The sequence below is a fragment of the Condylura cristata genome, unplaced genomic scaffold (genome assembly GCF_000260355.1).
Source record: "Condylura cristata isolate star-nosed mole 26May11 unplaced genomic scaffold, ConCri1.0 scaffold00027, whole genome shotgun sequence".
Lineage (NCBI taxonomy): Eukaryota > Metazoa > Chordata > Mammalia > Eulipotyphla > Talpidae > Condylura > Condylura cristata.
Window position 1 is genome coordinate 7,675,886 of NW_004567128.1, and position 16,919 is coordinate 7,692,804.

The 16,919-nt window shown below is 47.9% G+C and overlaps 1 protein-coding gene across 6 annotated transcripts in view; it reads right to left on the bottom strand.

Annotated features, from left to right (window-relative positions):
* SH3KBP1 (SH3-domain kinase binding protein 1) overlaps nt 1-16,919 on the bottom strand; it is a 287,724-nt gene that overhangs the window by 109,721 nt on the left and 161,084 nt on the right. For 5 of the 6 annotated variants that reach the window (XM_012730359.1, XM_012730361.1, XM_012730360.1 and 2 more), the window contains 3 exons: nt 13,962-14,091; nt 6,844-6,918; nt 3,239-3,444 (listed from right to left, as the gene is read on the bottom strand). In XM_012730359.1, the coding sequence (XP_012585813.1) occupies nt 3,239-3,444; nt 6,844-6,918; nt 13,962-14,091 (411 nt within the window). The remainder of the gene's footprint in view (nt 1-3,238; nt 3,445-6,843; nt 6,919-13,961; nt 14,092-16,919) is intronic. The other variant, XM_004689899.2, reaches the window with a different exon arrangement.

A 16,919-nucleotide genomic window follows, 5' to 3' on the forward strand; every position in this document is an offset into this window, starting at 1 on the left:
CCTGCCTTCTAATTCAGTAAGAGAAGCCAAGAATACCTACACTCACAACTTCCTTGCTAACAGCTTGGCTTATGTGTTACGTAGCATCTTAGTGTATAATCTAATCTTTAACACAATCATGCTGGGTAGGGTGATAGGGAGTAAAGAACAGGTAAAATAAGCATAACATTTTCTGCTGACAGAAAAGTGGACCTCAAAACATCACAACCTGGAATGGGAAGTCTACCACGCTGCTTGCTGCCATGAACAGTGTCAGAGTCCTTTCTTCTGCACCCAAGGCATCACAGCAGCCATGTCAGAAGGCCAGCTCCCTCAGTCTGAGCAGGGAGACCTGCATGGGCCTCACCTAACCAGGACTGTCATATGAAATCCAATGTGTGCATCTGCAAAATCCAAACAGCGAGCTCAGTTCTCCAAACAAACACCCTTCCTTCAACACAAATCAATCCTTGACACAAAAGCACCTCAAAAGTGATGAGAACCAAGTTGCTCATTGGTAGAACATTATCACGCTCATTAGCCAGGTTGTGCAGCAGCATAATGAGTCCACAAATCTCTGCAATGCTCTCTGGTGCCAATAACTGGGGTGGAGATAGTGTTGAATTCTCTTAGATGCTGTAAAAAATTGAGCACAGCCAGCAGAGCAGGCTGAGAAGTTTGTTTTCCCTAGAGGCTTCCCAATGAGAAATGGGTTAGGGAGGAGCCATGGGTTAGGGAGGAGCACCCGGTTTCATTCTGCAAACACGCTGCATCCAATCAAGATACTCACCAGGCATAGACACATATCTGTAACATCTCTACTCAGTGTTCTGTGGAAGCTAACATTTCATGTCACCAAGAAACAGACAATAAACCTCTGTGGTTCACAAAGATGCAGCAAACCATATTTTCAACCATCTCTCTGCTATATTATCCCACCCAGTCCTTTCATTTACAGCTGGCTGTGATCTCTAAAGTGTGATATTCATACAGCGTCGATGTCGTTCATTCCATTACTACTCACTGAGCACCTGCCAGGTGCCCCACACTGTTCAAAGAGCACAGCATTCACCAATGAGCAAACCAACAATATCCATAATAAAAAATCAATGTTATATGAGCAGAGTTGCATGATGTGGAAAATAAAAAAGCAGAGCAAGTAGGATGGGCCAGCAGGTGGGTTTGGCACGAGTAGGCTGGGGCAGCCTCACTGAAAAGGCAAGGCCTGAGCAGCGCCTCCAGGGAAGAGAAGAGGCAGCTGGGGCAGGGGGTGGAAGGAGAGCATCCGGGCAGAGGAACCTGCAGTGGCAAAGGTCCTCACGTGCACATGTGGCGTGTCTGAGGAAGAGGAGGCCACGATGGAGTAAGCGAGGGGAGCGCAGCGAGGAAGTGCTAGAGGTAATGGGGGCAGGTCAGCTGCTTGGGGGCCGGGGAAAGACTTTCACTTCAGTTCTACAGGGCTGTGAGCATGGCCTGACGTGGGGGTCAAAGGATCGCCCAGGCTTGGGTGCTGAGACCAGACTGTAGGGGAAAGGAAGAAGCAGGAAGCCTGTTGTGATGGCGAGAGCCGGGGCTAGACGTTGCCGAGCGGCACTGACAGGGAGGTCTGCTGGCTCAGCCACGGGGTGAGACACAGGTGCAGAGCCCAGCCTGCATGAGCTCCAGGAGGGACGACGGCAACCAAGATGGGGAGGGCTTTGGGCACAGTGGGCTGAGGGGGTGATGATGAATTCGGGGTTGTGCAAACTGGTAAGAACTGAAGAACTTCAAGCGAGAGGGTCGGGTCAGAGGAGAGCTGAGGCGCAAGCGTGGAGAGCCAAAGCCAACTCCGCCATCACTGCAAACACTGAGCCAATTAACTCCTCATGGTTAAAACCAATATTAACAGTGATAAAAGTCACGCACACACAATGGCCTTCTGCACGGAGACCAAGAGTCAGAAAACAAAGGAAAGGAATTAACTTGGCCGCCCGACTCAACGATCATGTTCATTTCAATCACTTGAATACATGGAGAAAAACTGCATTCATTACTTCTTCCTACGAATGAGGCTCGCAGTTTTGCAAATATTTACAGGAATCCGTAAGTAAAACAGGAATGAGCTCACAAGATGGGGTACTTACTAGAAACTGCAGGTCTTGGAAAGAAACATCATACAGTGATAACTGAAGGGGGCGAAGTGGGGCCTGGGAAGTTTCAGTCTTTGGTTTCGAAGTATCGGCCCTTTCTGCCTCACTCCTGTCTAAGGGGATTAAGTGTCCCAAAGTTTCCTTTATAGATTGTTTCTGATGACACTGGGCAAGGAAGGCTGCAGTGGGAGGAGCAGGGCGGAGGGGAGAGGCGAATCGGCAGTTCCACAGCTGCAGAGGATGATGCAACTTTAAAAACTTCATCTCACCCAAAAATGAAAGGCACTGAAAAGCCACCAACAAACCTGCATGCGAGAAGCTGCCAACGTCCCACCCCCTGGCCGGCTGGCACAGATGCCAAAGCAGAAATTTCAGCACTAAATTGAATTACCAAACATTCCTTAAGCTCAGCACAAGTGAAGCTTATTACAATCTGGAAAATTCCACAGTATGTATCAAATCCTAAGCAAGGCTATGATGCTGAGAAATGTACCACAGCAGACCTCATTGACAGCCACAAGCTCAGTGGTTCTGGGTGTATTGCCATGGCAACCACGTACTCAGCAGCAACATGCTGTCTGCCTCTCACTAACCCAGCACCAGAGGCAGAAGCAAACAGCCTGCTTCCTGATGGTGACAACGGAGGCAGCCACAGTGTGACGCATCTCCCTCATTCGCACAGGCAGAGACCACTGCGATTTCAGTGGTCTCAAATCGCAGCCACCACACTCCCAGAAGAAAAACACACACTCCCTCTCCTCCGCTGAACTGGCAAACACACTAGAGAACGCAAGTGCCTGAAGTGTCAGGGTCACATGCTTAGTTGTGTCCAGCAAGGGTGGGGGGGTGGTTCTGGGGAGGAAATGGAGACGTGCCAGCCCATTTGAAACGTCATCCAGAGAAACATTCCACAGTGGGGAGAGAGCAAGAAAAGCAGCAGCCAGCAAGAACACAGGCCTTTCGAGGGAAGCTGGGCCTACAGAGAGGCGCGCTGCAGAGGGCGAGGGAACGGCCACCCGTGGAGGCAGGGAAGGCCGAAAGAAGCCTAGGAAGTCTCAGGTGCTGGGCCCTCCAATGTGCTTCTGGAAGCTTCACATGATGTTAGAACAAAGCAGAAAGTGTCGGCATACCTTTTCCACCGGCAGAAAGTCATTGTCGACTTCAATTGACCTTGGTCTTAGTTTTATCGGCTTGTCTTTGAAGATGTCTCCGAAGCCCACGCCCTTGACTTTCTTCGGCTGGATGGCTGCAGTGGCGACCGTCCCGTTGGCGCCTTCGGATTTGGTACTGCTGGAGTCGCCCCCATCACTCTCGGAGCCGGTGGTTTCCCTTAAACCTGTCAAGAGGCGGCACGGGGAGACAGAGTTCAGACATCAGCTACAGCCAGGAAGCGCCTCTCAGCCAGCCAGGAAGCACCTCTACAAATGTCACTGGGCGCAGGACAACCTGTACTGGGGGTTCCGTTCAGGGTGTCGAATGTGTCAAGTTTGGGTGACTCAGTTGTTGTTCCCACTCCACACGGCAGCATTTCATTTTAAGAAGTGAATCACAGCTTCTTAGAAAATCTAATTTCAGAGCAGATCTCTTCGTACATGTGAAAGTTCACCTCTCTTCAACCTAGCCTAAGAAATAACAGCCTTTCCCGCACCCTCCTCACCTCCCCGGGAGTCAATACCACATACTGCACTTCCAATCTCTATGACTCATGTCAATTAGCAATTAGCAATGAAAGTAACATTTCCTAAAGGGAAACTGTAAAGCTAAAAGCTATTTAAACAAATTAGCAATTAAAGGAACCACACAAAACTAGGACTGCCAAAGAATTAAATCTCTTTGGATAGCTTCGCAAGGAATGCATGCATGCAGACATGTCTCTCTAGGAAAGCACTGAACCAACTCGACACTGAGAAGCGCGCACTGGCAAGATGACCGTGTTTGTTAAGGGGAGGAAACCACCCTCCCAGAGGCCAGAGCTCGCCAGGCCTCAGCTCTTCCCTCCTCAACACCACCATTTTGCCAGAGCAGAATCACTTTCCAGAACACTGGGCAGGACACCCTTCCTTGGCCCTCTTGTGCCACGTGCTGGAAGTCGTCAAATAGTGATCGGCAAGACAACAAGGCCACTTACCTCTTGAGAGTCCTCCTCCCCAGGCTCAGCCCACAAACATGTTCCTAAAAGGAAGAGCCTATTTGTTTCTAGTTAATTTCGGGGTGTACATGCTCGCTTCGACAGGCAGCACATCAGTCATGTCATCAGAGCGCAGGATTCAAAGGATGTTTTTTCTTGAAGGGTACTTTATGGAATGCTAAATTCTGCCAGGAAGCCTGTCTCTAAAAGCTTCTGGGCAGCAGGACAGCTCCTCCATGCTTACTGCATCGCTCCTGCTGACGCCAGCCCCTGGGCATGAGAGGGCACCATCAGATGTTGGCGTCCTACAGGTAAGGTGGCCTCCCAGTACATATGGACGGTCCACCAAAGAGTTGCTCGCATAAAATACAAAGTCAACAAGTAAAGAAGTCTCAGGGCAGGAAGGAACCATTAAATGAAAACAGCTAAACTAGAGAAAGGCTATTAGAAACTAACAAGTTTCATAATCAAATTTTTAAAACAATGGCTGTGTTTGTTGCTGCTGCTGTTTAAAAGAGTGGCATTTATACGCCAGAAAGGAGGGTGAGACAGGAGGGAGATTCCCTGATGTATGTTCCAATTAGCTAAAGAACATTTGTGAGCAATAATAGAGGACAGCACAACGAGGAGCACCCCACAACGAGGGTCGGCTGAAATCTCCAGGGCTGGATTTGAGTATGCAGACTTGGAGAACCCCTTGGATTAGCTCCCCATTCATGGGTTTATTTGTTCATTGTTGTTGGAAGTACCCCTGCAGGAGATATAATTTATGGAGTCTAAATATTGTGTCATTGCCCCCTTAACATGTTCTCATTTTGCTGTATGGATTCTTTCTCTGTGATAAATGGCTTGTATATTCTTTTCTGGTTGGAAAGAACCATTTGAGGGTGGAACAGAGAAACAGTTAGTGGAAAGACACCATCACCACCCCCCTCCCACTGCCGCCGCCGCCATAAGGCAGCAGGCCAGATAGACTATGGCAAGGTTGTTTGAGTTCTTCAGAGAGGAATGTGAAGCATCTCCTACCATTCCTCATTAGCTAGAACCATAACACTTTCAACCACTGCCATCCTGGTTTTACTGAGCTTCTGGTTGCAGGAATTTGTTGCCTTCTGGGCTCAACATAATAACTTGATATTAATCCCTGTGAGAAATACTCTTTACGGTACACGGGGAGAGGTTTCATAGTCATTCAACCACACAAGCATGGACTGGGAAGGAAACACACGGCAGATTTTTCTTCCATAAATTCTGTCACCCTGCTTCTATCACTTTAAGCCTGTAAATTGAATTATCTGCATATCTGGGTTGGTGAAATAACTCAAAATCTAGTTCCTTTCCTTTGGAGGGAAGGAACGGTCACTTTTCATTTTTATGTCTCTGGCCGCATCTTTAAACTCCTGGTGCCCATTTTTGCACACACTGTCCTGGAAAATGCGCCCAGGTCATGCTCAGAATTCCAGGAGACCCCCGCGGGCAGCGCGACCCCATAAAGGGCCTGGGGGCCGAGGGCAGTCTCTGTGCAGTGCAGGCACATGAGCTGCTGCCGCCAGCACAACATGTGCAGGAAACGCGCGAGTGGAAAAGCCACAGTGGAGTGCGGGGAGCGACTTCCGGTGGGCGAGCACAGCAAAGACATGCCCGCAGGACCAGATACCTGTCCATGGGGGATACAAGTAAGGATAAACACACCACTGACAGCTGGAGAAGCACGGCTGTGCTGTGCACATCTGACCCTTCCCTTCCGTCATTTCCACATGCATATGTGTGCGTGTGTGGTGTGTGTGGTGTGTGTATTACACGTGTACATGCATGCAAACAGGTGGATGGTTTTCTTTCAAGGGGGAAAGGAACAAAATCTCCTGAAACTTGCTTTGGCCGGTCGTGTCGTTTTGTGTAATTTACCTTAACATTCCAAGAGTGGTCAATTCACCCCGGGCCATTTTTTTCAAATTCTAATACTCACAGGCACGGAGCTTACTGCGTGGCAAAACTGTCTTAAGGGTTTCAACAGATTCAATCATTAATCTCATCTGTTTCCTTCCCCTCAACTTTTGGCAGCTTGATTTCACAACACCAAAGGCTGCACACTGGCGCTGCCCAAAGAAGTCTGCCATGTGGTGATTGGCTGAATGAGCAAAGCAAAACACCATTTCTGACATGGGTGTCACGGCAAATTCTGATTTCTTTGAACTCCACGATGAAGAAATGTCCCACTCAGAGAAGCAGTTAGGGGGAGAGATGGGCATTTCCCTGGGAAGCCATTGCCCACCACCCCGAAGCCCAGAGAGAGGGCACCAATCCGCACGCCAGGACAAACGCAGCCGCCCCTTCTCCGCACCGCACGGGGAGGCATGCACACGTCACGCACGCGAGAAAGGCACAAGGCAAACAAGCAGCGCCAAGGGCTGGCGATGGGGAAGCTCCTGCAGCACACACCAAGGACACGGCGCTTATCTCAGGCAAATAAGTCCATGTCCTTGGGTCAGAAATCCACACAGACACTTGGCAGAAGCATGAGCAGCTCAGGACGGTGCAGCTGCATCAGAAAACACAAGTACCCAGATCTTATCTTTACAATTGCCTCCTCCTGTTAAGGTCACTCACTGTAATAACGTCTGTGGCCCTCCGTCTTTGCCGGTGCAGCTCGGTACAGAATTGTCCCTTCAAAGGTAGTCTTTCCTGACAGTGAATGAGAGAAGAGAAGGGGAGAGAAAAACAAGTGGGGGGGGAGGGGAGCACATGATGGCAAAAGAAGGAAGAGGAAGAGTCTTTAACTGAACTTGCCTTCAATGAATCCGCTGCAAGCACTTCACCCACAAAATTAGAGACCATTAGGCAGAATTTAAGTATTTTCCAGAATGAGCCCCACATCCCCATGCAACCATGATGGTAATGAGCACCCAGAACTGGGGCTTGCCTCTACAAATGACTGGCATGTCACTAGTCAATTTAAACCTGGAAGCCAGGTCAACATTATAACTCAAGAATAAGAAAACTTTGATTAAGCAGACGGAATCCAATGAGTCAGATTCCCAAACTCAACTGCACAGCACAATCTTCTCTTTGGCAGATATGGCTTGAGCAGTATGTAAATTTAGGATCATTACTTGATCTCTACCCTTAGATGCTGTATGATACACACTGATAAGTCATGATCCTGAGCTTCCACATGAGGCGTGGCGTTTTCTTTAAAAGATCCTCAGTGCCGTTAAGCAAGAAAAGGTAACGTGACAGGAGTGGAGGGACAGGTTTCCCGTCAGGGTTGGAACCAAATATGTTACCTCCACATCAGTGTAAGGGGCTTTGTACTTGGCACAAAGGACACTATGAAACCATATTTCCTGAAACATCTTAGGTGAGGTAGTATCACATCGTTCCTGAGACGTGCAGAAGCATGAGCACACAGGACTTACCCAGTGTACAGTGCTCTCTTTGGCTGCCGTTGTTGTTACAAATACAGGTTATCAACGGCATGACTGGACACATGGCTCAAACCCAAACGTCTCCCAGCCATGACTAAGTACACGGGATGTAGGGTACATGCGTACTGCCCCAGTATTCTTCTCTTTCTCTCTTTCACTTTCACACACACACACACACGTGCGCACACGCAGGCACCCCACAGAGAGTACCACTAGCAGGTAAAATGGTTCGCTAAGGTAAGCTTAGTGAATAAATGCATTACTTCACCTCACTTGAGAAACAGGTTCTATTATGGCTTGCAAGCTAAAGAGCACACCCAAAGCCAGCCCTATAGCTTTATAGTAAGCTGCGAATGAGAAGGCAAGCTGCACTGACCAGAGCCAGCGAGCGGAAGTGAGAAAGGGGATAGCGACTTTTGTCATGTCTTAGAAACACCTGACAGGGAGATGGGAAACCCTAAGAGGAAGTGTAATGGCAGCTTCCGGGCCATGTCATTTCGAATGCAGGAAGGAAAGTGTGAGAACAGACCCACAATGTCTATGGATCAGTTATTGCCAACGGCCCTGCAATCTGCCCCCTTTGGGCACACGTGCGCCATCCAGTAAAAGCAAAAGCTTAGAGTACAAATCACTGTCCACAGAAGAATAACATGAAGAAACGGCACAGCCTTCTAAATTTTCTCTTTGGACTCGTAGCTCTTGAGGATTTTGATGACAACAGCAGAGCCAGTCACAGTGACTAGTTTTCACTTGGGCAGTTTTAGACTCTGATTAACTGGCGCCAAGAAGGCAACATGACTCCAACCAGCAAGCAGCGGCTGTTCTGTGTGCCAGGCCCTCCAAAAGTGGACAGCTGCCGTCCCTGAGAGGCAGAAAAAGGGGGACAGAAAAGAAGTCAGGATGTCCCTCAAGCACCTCGGGTATGAAGTCACCTCCGTCTGTTCCTCCCTAGGACCAAGCCCCAATGCCCTGAGGCGGGCTCCCCCTGCAAGGCAGCCTGAGCTGCGGCCTGGGTCGGGTGGCCGCAGACACCTGCTATCTAAACAAAGGGCGGCTGAGAAGTTCACACACAGGAGCCACATTTATTTCAGCAGGGAAAGTACTCTACTGTCGCTCCCATGGGTTAGTACTTGCTAGCGGCAAACATGGTAAAAGGGCAGAATTTTAAAACCTCAACACAAAGTCTTTGGCAGCAAAATCTAATTTTGCCGGGAACTCTGCTTCATCAATTTGCTAACTGCTCTCCACTCCTAACTGAATGGCATTCACACCACAAATATTACCTAGTATTAAAAAAAAAAAAGTCTAGGCCGGGGAGCCTGGGTTGAGTCTGCACAGATGAGCGGCGTCAACGAGCCGCGCATTATGGCTCAAGAAATACAGGATTTCCTGATCATGGCTATAGTTGGCCATATGTGTGAAAGGTTCACTTCCATCTGGGTCTTAGCTTGACCAGTCACTAATGTATATCAGAACCTAAAATGGAAAATAAGGAAACAGTAAAATAAGAAAGCTCATTCAAAGAGAAAGCTTGTGGCTATTAAGGATTACAGGAAGACAATACAAACTTGCTCTCACTACAGATACGGGGAAATAACTAAAAGTGTTCCTATAGCTATAGGAGTGTTTTTAAAAGCAGGACTACTTTGACAATTATTTTAGAATTTGAGATATTAAATGATATTTTCAAAGATGTTAAAACAGAAAAGATCATTTATATCTCAATGTGAAACAAAATGTGTATGAAACTAAAATGAGACAAGTCAGATCTAGATTTCTTTCCTTGTAAATCCAAATAAATCTTACAGATTTGGGATGTTTTCTGATGGTAGCAGTTGGTTTTCAATTTTACATTTAGTTATGACTAGCATGTGAGAAATTGTAACTGAAAAGGACAGTGATTACCCAGTGATAGTAAGAAATAAACTAAACTGTACTCAGGCTTAAGTTTGTCAGACGCTGTCTGGAAAGCCGAACTATGGGCCAGGAAGAGGGCAAGGGAAAGGCTTCGTAGAGCTGGGCCTCGCCCCTCAGAAAGCCAGGCCACATTCAGGACTTCACTTCCCCGGCTTTAGTGTTCTGATACCAGGCTAGATGTCCTCTGCATTACTCTCCCACCTCCAGTATGAGATTCTGCCTGTACTATTACTGCAACCACTTGGGTGTTTTGCTGCTTTGTTTAAAAAAAAAATCTAATTTTCTCAACTTTTTCTTTCCACTATTGATCTGTTAGATTGAGTTTATTTTATTATTTCAAGAAAAAGTCCTCCTTGGCACCATTTGTAGGTGTTATTGAGTGAAGAGGTCTGGGTGATAACCATCACAGGCTTCCAAGCAGCTTGACTCTAGATGGACTATGTATCGCTGCCTATGAAGGAGTCTGACCAAAAATATATAGATATGTATCAAACCAAACCCCTAGATCTAACAAGAGCAAACACAGCAGAACTAAAGCCAGCAAAAGGCAGACAACGGGAAGCTAATGGACAAAGGACCTCACGTTCTCCAGTAAAAAAAAATTACAAAGAAAAAAAGACAAGGGAAGAAGTTATAAATTCAGAGACCTGAACATCAATCAATCACAATGATTGTACCTGCTTTGGACATAAATTCAAACTCAAAAAGTGTATTTAAAAGTAGAAGACAATTAGGGAAAGTGAACACTGTCCATATATTTACTTACATTGAGGGATTGCGATGACTTTCTTTTGGTGTGAATAATATTTTTAACACATCGTTTTGTTGATATATATTAAAATACCTATGGATGAACATGCTATCTTGGGTTCGGTTCACAACAATCTGGGGAAGGATGGTGTAGCAGGTAATTCTAGCAAACTGGCCATAGGTTGATAACTGCTAGAGCTGGGTGATGGCTACTCGGAGTTCATTATAGCATTCTCCTGACTGGTGGATATGTTAGGAATTGTCTGTAATGAAAATTATGAAAACATTTTGAAAAAGCACCTTTAAGGTTTCATCAGTTTTATTTAAGGTAATGGTGTTTCCAAATTTCAACCTGCAGCAAAAATTTCCTGCTACTATAACAATAAATTTTCTTATTTGAGACAGAATGTTTAAATCAAAATATCAATCAATACAACTGCTGTAACTCTTTCCTTGGAAGATGAGATTACTCCGAACAGAGAGGTAAAGTTTTGAGATTTTCAATACAAACTACCATACATAAAAAAATGTCAGGGCAAAGGGAAAGCAGTTCAATCAATATGCACCTGTCATTTAAAAAATGCCTCCTTGCATTTTTGGAATGACTAATGAGTGTCCGGCTGTGTTGGCACAACTTCCTTATAAGGTAATGCTCCTTCTATCAAATGCATCCACTGGTTGATAAAAGTCAAGTGAATAACTCTCTGAATAATACCCCCCAAGACTTTCTAAAAGTAGAAAGGTGGGAACTACAAATACCCAATAAGCACGTAACATCCTGGGGTCCAGGGTAGGGGTTTGGGGATGGGGGGGCACAAGATAAGCTCTTGGGCATGCTGCATATGAATTCTTCTTCACATGCACTAGGATACAAGTTTTACCTGTCTTTGAAATCCTCGTCCCAAATTGAGGCTACAAGAGGCGGAGGGAAGACACACTGGGGAGGAGGCCCGCTGGACTTCGGCGCGGGTGGCAACAGGCATCTGCTGCCGTGCGACCCCGTGCCGCTGCAGCAATCCAGTGTGATAAACCAGTTACCACAGTAAGAATTATAAAATTACAGAAAAAAAAAAAACACCTCACCTCAATGTGTGCTAGCACTTAAATTTAGATAATTTTCACACGGTCTTCTAAAAATTACCAAAATGGCACACATATGGGGGGGGGGGGTAACTTACTGCTAGAGCCATGTTTGAATTAAGCAATCTCTGTGAAAACTAATTTAAAAAGGGCATTAACTGGGCTGGTCTAGCAAAGGCTTCGATTAAGTACAGTTTAGCTCAAACCTGTGTAAAAAGTGACATATCTCTGGTGCATTAACTACACCAGCCTTTCTTGGTTCTACGGTAAACTACTAGTCACAAAGAGGTTATCCGTGGAGAAACTGGGTAAACTGGACCTCCCGGTGCAGTTTTTCGTCCCCCTCCAACTAATTTGAGTATAATTATTTCAGAATAGAAAGTTTTGATTTTGTTTTGAAGTAAAGTACAATGAAAGTAATGCAATTCTCTGGGGACAGGAATTAGCAGATTCATTCCAAAACCAACAGTTCACCTGACAGAAATCCTACTTGTCTTCGTGATTTCTGCCTCTGAAACGTTCTGAGTGTAAACAGCGACTGCAAAGCCTGTTGAAACACTGAGGCGCCACTTCTCTCCTTTGGGCTGCTTCAATTCAGCAAGCCGCAGGGACAGTATCAGTACATCTGCTTTTCTGTCAAGCATCTGCGACCACTGTGGTCTGCATGCTCCATGGGACTGGCCTCTGCCTGTGTCCCACTGTTGCCCAGACACCCCCACTAACACTGTGCCTAGGGTGCTTTCTCAAACTTCTGCTAACATGTGCATCGCCTTCTTCAACGTGAGCGTGCTGAAGGCAGAATGTGGTCTTACCTGTCCTGTATCTTCAGTGCCCTGTACTGAGTCTTTGTAACAACAGGAATTAACAATAGGTTGAACAAATGAAGGACAGAAGGAGGAAAGATGGATGGCATGGGCACACAGATGAAGAGGTGGAGAAGCCATCTTCTCCCTAGCTACACACACACAGGAAGATGACAGAAGCCACAGTGCCCTCACAGAAGCGTCTGTCCTCATTAGGCTCCATGCCCTTCTGACATGACATGAGCACCCCCAAACAAGAGACAGTTTCTGTGTAACTGAACATGGCAGCTGAAACAGTTGGTCTCTCCTGGTTCTGGGAATAGAGAACTTTAATGCCTAAGGGTAGTAGTGCCAAGAGAAGCAGCCGCTTCCAAGAATGTGAAGGAAGGTGAAGTGACCGGACAGGACATTTCACTCAGCCCCTAACCTCCTGCCCCGGGACCACATGCTCTGAACTGGAGGTCAGGCGGAGTCAAACAGCCTTATTGACTTTGGAAAGAGTTACTTTAGAAGTTCCAAAAATGCAGAAGGCATTACCAGTTCTGACAGTATAGCTAACATGGCAGGCTAAGGGGTCCACAACACCCTGAGGTATAGTGCTGTTATGTGACCAAACTACCAGGTACAAAAGGAGACCCCGGCAAGTTAGGATCCTGACATGCAGTCTGAGCGCTAGAGCATCTCATACTACGGGAGGCGCAAGGCGCTCTCTGCCCTCGTGGCCCTCTCAGCTGGGCTATGCCGCAGAGAGTGTTCCATTTCTCCAAAACCCTTCCCACCTGTCCTACCAAAAGACTTTAGGATGGAATGGGGTTCAGCAATCGGGGGGGGGGAGGAATCTCAGGCTGAGACAGTGGAGGAAGAAGGTATGCTTGAAGCCAGTGGGCACTGCAGCTTCTATCTGTGACAGGCTGTTGGCGCCAGAGCTGCCAAGGCCCCAAGAGAAGGAGGTGGCCTGAACTCTCCTCTGGAGAGGCCTCCAAGTGGGAATTCGGGCACTCATGCCACTGGCTAAGCACTCCTGTCAGGGTTTCCCACATGGAAAAGAAAGATGCTTGATCATTCTGGCACGACTGAAGAGGCCCCCTACTAGACAGGGAGGCCTGCGGATGCAGGTGGTGGCATTCCACTGTGACACAGTCGATCCACTTATGACATTCACACCCGTGACCTAGGCAAGGACAGCACCAGAGATCCACAGAGGCCCACAGAGGGCACTGGGTTAGCGACTGGGAGAGCACAGCGTCCCGGTCCTGACCTTTTGTTCCAGGAGCTGGAAAGGGCGGCAGAGAGGACGTAGGGAAGGGACCTTTAGGCCCTGGAGAAAGAAAACTCTGGAGTTCATTCCCAGCATCGTGGAGGGACAGCGTGCTCACCCCAGTGGGCTGGGCTCTCGGCTCTTTCGGTGGGCTCGTTAAGGGACCCGGCTTGCTTTGCCCTGAACACAGCACTTCTTGCCACACATTTTTGTTGTTGCCATTTTTCTCCAAGTTCCTCAAGGGATGCTGAGAAACATTAACACTCTCATGTGGTGCAGGGGGCCGCCCAGGGCCAGTGCCACCCCACGAAGGCCTCGGTCACCTCGCCAGAGACTGCACGGGCTGCGCGTCACGCCATTATGGTAATCAGACTGTGGCACTGCAGAGAGCTAAGCAGCATCACCAAGAGAAGGGCAGAGGCTGAGATGGGAGGGAGGCTGGGCACAGCCCGGCGGCGTCGACCCTTCCCTGCACGTGGGCCATTTTCTTACTTGACTTGGACAGCTGCTCGTCCTGGGACACGCCAAGGTCATCGGACTCCCCTGACAGCTCCTTGATGAAGTTGGAAGGAAACATTCCGGTCTTCCCATTGAGAACGCCTTCCCACCATCCTTCTTCCACCTGCAGATGCAAAGAGAACACATGCAGGGTCAGGCGAGACATGGTGCAGCCAGTCTTCAACCCTAGCTGAGGGGTGCAGAGTACAGCATCTGCACCAGCAGAGCCGGGGACCCAGCGTTTAAAAGGTAACAGCACTATCAAGGAGCCCTGAGAGACTCAGATTCAGAGTCAGGAAAAGGGGCTTAACCTGGAGTCTGTGCCGCAAGTGGAGAAGAATTGCCACTTGATTTCCTCTAACCTCAAACTAAACTTAGGCATGGCGTCTGCTCACAGAGGCGGGCAACACACCACAGCCCCAGTAGAAGGACCTGCGAGTCACTGGCGACAGCTCCCGGGTGTCTTCTCGGCCTGCCTGAGGACGCAGGCGCCTCAAGGCCCAGCTAGCACGCATCACCACTTTGAAGTGATAGTTATCACACCCACTGGGACATGCCGTCATGTAACATATAATAATGGCTTGTTACTTACAACAAGGAATTACAAATAGAATTCTACACCAATTTGCTTTCAAAATAGCTTGATGGCTAACTACAATATAAATGTCTCCACTGTAATTTTATGTGTTTTACTTTAAACATTTATAACCTACTATTTAAAAACTAAGAACGGCTTCCCCAGACAAGCAAAACCAGTCAGCCCGACAAAAACACTTAAGAATCTCTGGACTAAGAATTCAATCAAAGGTAGGAGGACTCCCTGCTGCAGGTTTCAAAGGGTTCTAGATTAACCTGAGATGAAGTGAAGTCAGGTAAAGCGAGTCACCTGGGTAACCTGATGGCATCCTCTGGGCGGTGGGTGGCTCAGGTGGGATCTGAGGGAGCAGTGAGAATGGCCAAGGTGAGTATGGATTTGATGACCTTTGAGGTCTGAGCTGGTTTTGAGTTTTCAATTAGCTGAGATGAGTGAAAAAACCCTAACAAACAGAAAAGTTCAACCAGATGGGTGATGGGGCCAAAAAAAGAACAGCAGAAATCTGAATAGTGAGTTGGTTTGTTGGAGGAAAAGAATAGGGCATTCTGGAAAAAGCTAGTATTAAATCCCTGGCAAGGTGTGGTAAATAGGGAGCAGCGTTGCTGTTTTTTTTTTTTTTTAAACACACATGTATTATCTAACCAAATTAACAGCTACAACTGAAAGCTGAGATAATTAAAACGAAGAAAATTAGAGGCCAAAAGCCTACTTAAATCTTATCCTGAAACTTAGGTGACCTTTTTAAACTTCCTACCAAACTGAACCCTATGTGTACAATAGCTTAATGCACTCGATCACATTAGAGGTAGACGTGTTAGGGTCACAGATACTGAGCTGTCGGCCAGCTGCTCTCCTCTCCCTTGGGTGACAACCCGCCAAGGCAGAAGAACCTGTAGCTTAACAAGGGAAGGTGGTGGTGATAAGCAGACGCAAAAAGCCAGGCACACCAATAAAAAATGCCATGATTCAGCACAAAGCAAACGTTTACCCAGCTCTGTGAATCTGGGATGCTGGAGGCAGGCTGTGAGAAGAAAGAAATGACAATGAAGTTGGCCTGTGGAGCAGAATTGGCAGAAAGAGCGAAGGAGGAAAGGGGGACCGGAGGGGCGGGGGGAGAGGGAGGGCGGGCGGGACAGACACACATTCCAGAAAGGGAGGTGTGGGTAGAGCCTGTGGGGTGGAGACAACCAGAATGGGATGCTTGAACCATTTGTTAGCCACACATGGGATACGGACTTGCAGAGCAGCAACAACACCTGTGTAGCCATGCCATCTGCGGGGAAGCGGCAGGCGACGGCTGCCAGGCACGACAGTCCTGAAGACCACCCAACCCAAACTGTGGCAGTTAGCAGTGCTGTGGTTGAAATCGTGCCATGTTTCTATGCCAACTCAACTGATTTGTATTATTCTCTCAAGAAGCTTTTTATAGGATGAGGATGGTTAGGAAGATACATCATAAACCTGAATCTCACTGGCCGTGGGACTTGTAACTCAGGGTCCTTTGTGCTTGTCCTGAATAAGGAACCAAAAAATGACCTTCCTTCTCCTGGGATTCATGGGGCAGGAGGGAAAAACCAAGGGCACAGGCCACAAATGAGCATTCCTGGCACCGTCCCCGAGAGCGCAGGGCAGCTGGGCCAATTTGGTTTGAGTCAGCTTGACAGTATCCGAGACATTCCTGTTCCCGATAGTAAGTGGCTCCAGCCCAAGATCAACACAGCTCCTAGTGTGTGGGACTGGCAGGCTGCCTGCTGGGAGAACAGGGGTTTCTTCTCCTCCCCACACCCCCAGATGCCCTCGCCACGGCCACAGCACAGTCCGAGAGGACTGGCCCAGAGGGAGACAGTCGAGATCAATCGTTAGCCACAGGGTAAATGGAGGAGCCAAAAATAAAACCACTGCTCGTCGCCTGAAGGCACACTTCCCTTGGTGGGCGTGCGGCAGGGACCCTGTCAGCGAAGCTGCTCTGGACTATTTCTCCCTGTGGCCTGCTGCTTTGGTTACCAGATGCAGGGATTCACTCTGTCCTTCATCAGTGATATTCTAGTTCAACTTCCTGCACAAAGATGAGGAAACCGAAGCCCTCAGTGACTGCATTCATTCATCCCAGAGAAAAGCACCTTGCACACAATGGGGGAGATACTTCATGGGATCTATGGAAGCCCTGACTCCCTCACCAAAGAATTTTTCCCTTCCTGTGAGAAGCAAAGGGGACCAAAAGACCCTAGCACGCTGGCCACCGTTCTTAGTCGGGTACTGCACCCCCAGGTCTGTGCGGCCCTCTCAATTCTACCCACAGTGACTGAGCCACAGGGGCACTGATGAACAAAATTGATTAAGACCCCATCCTGGAGAAG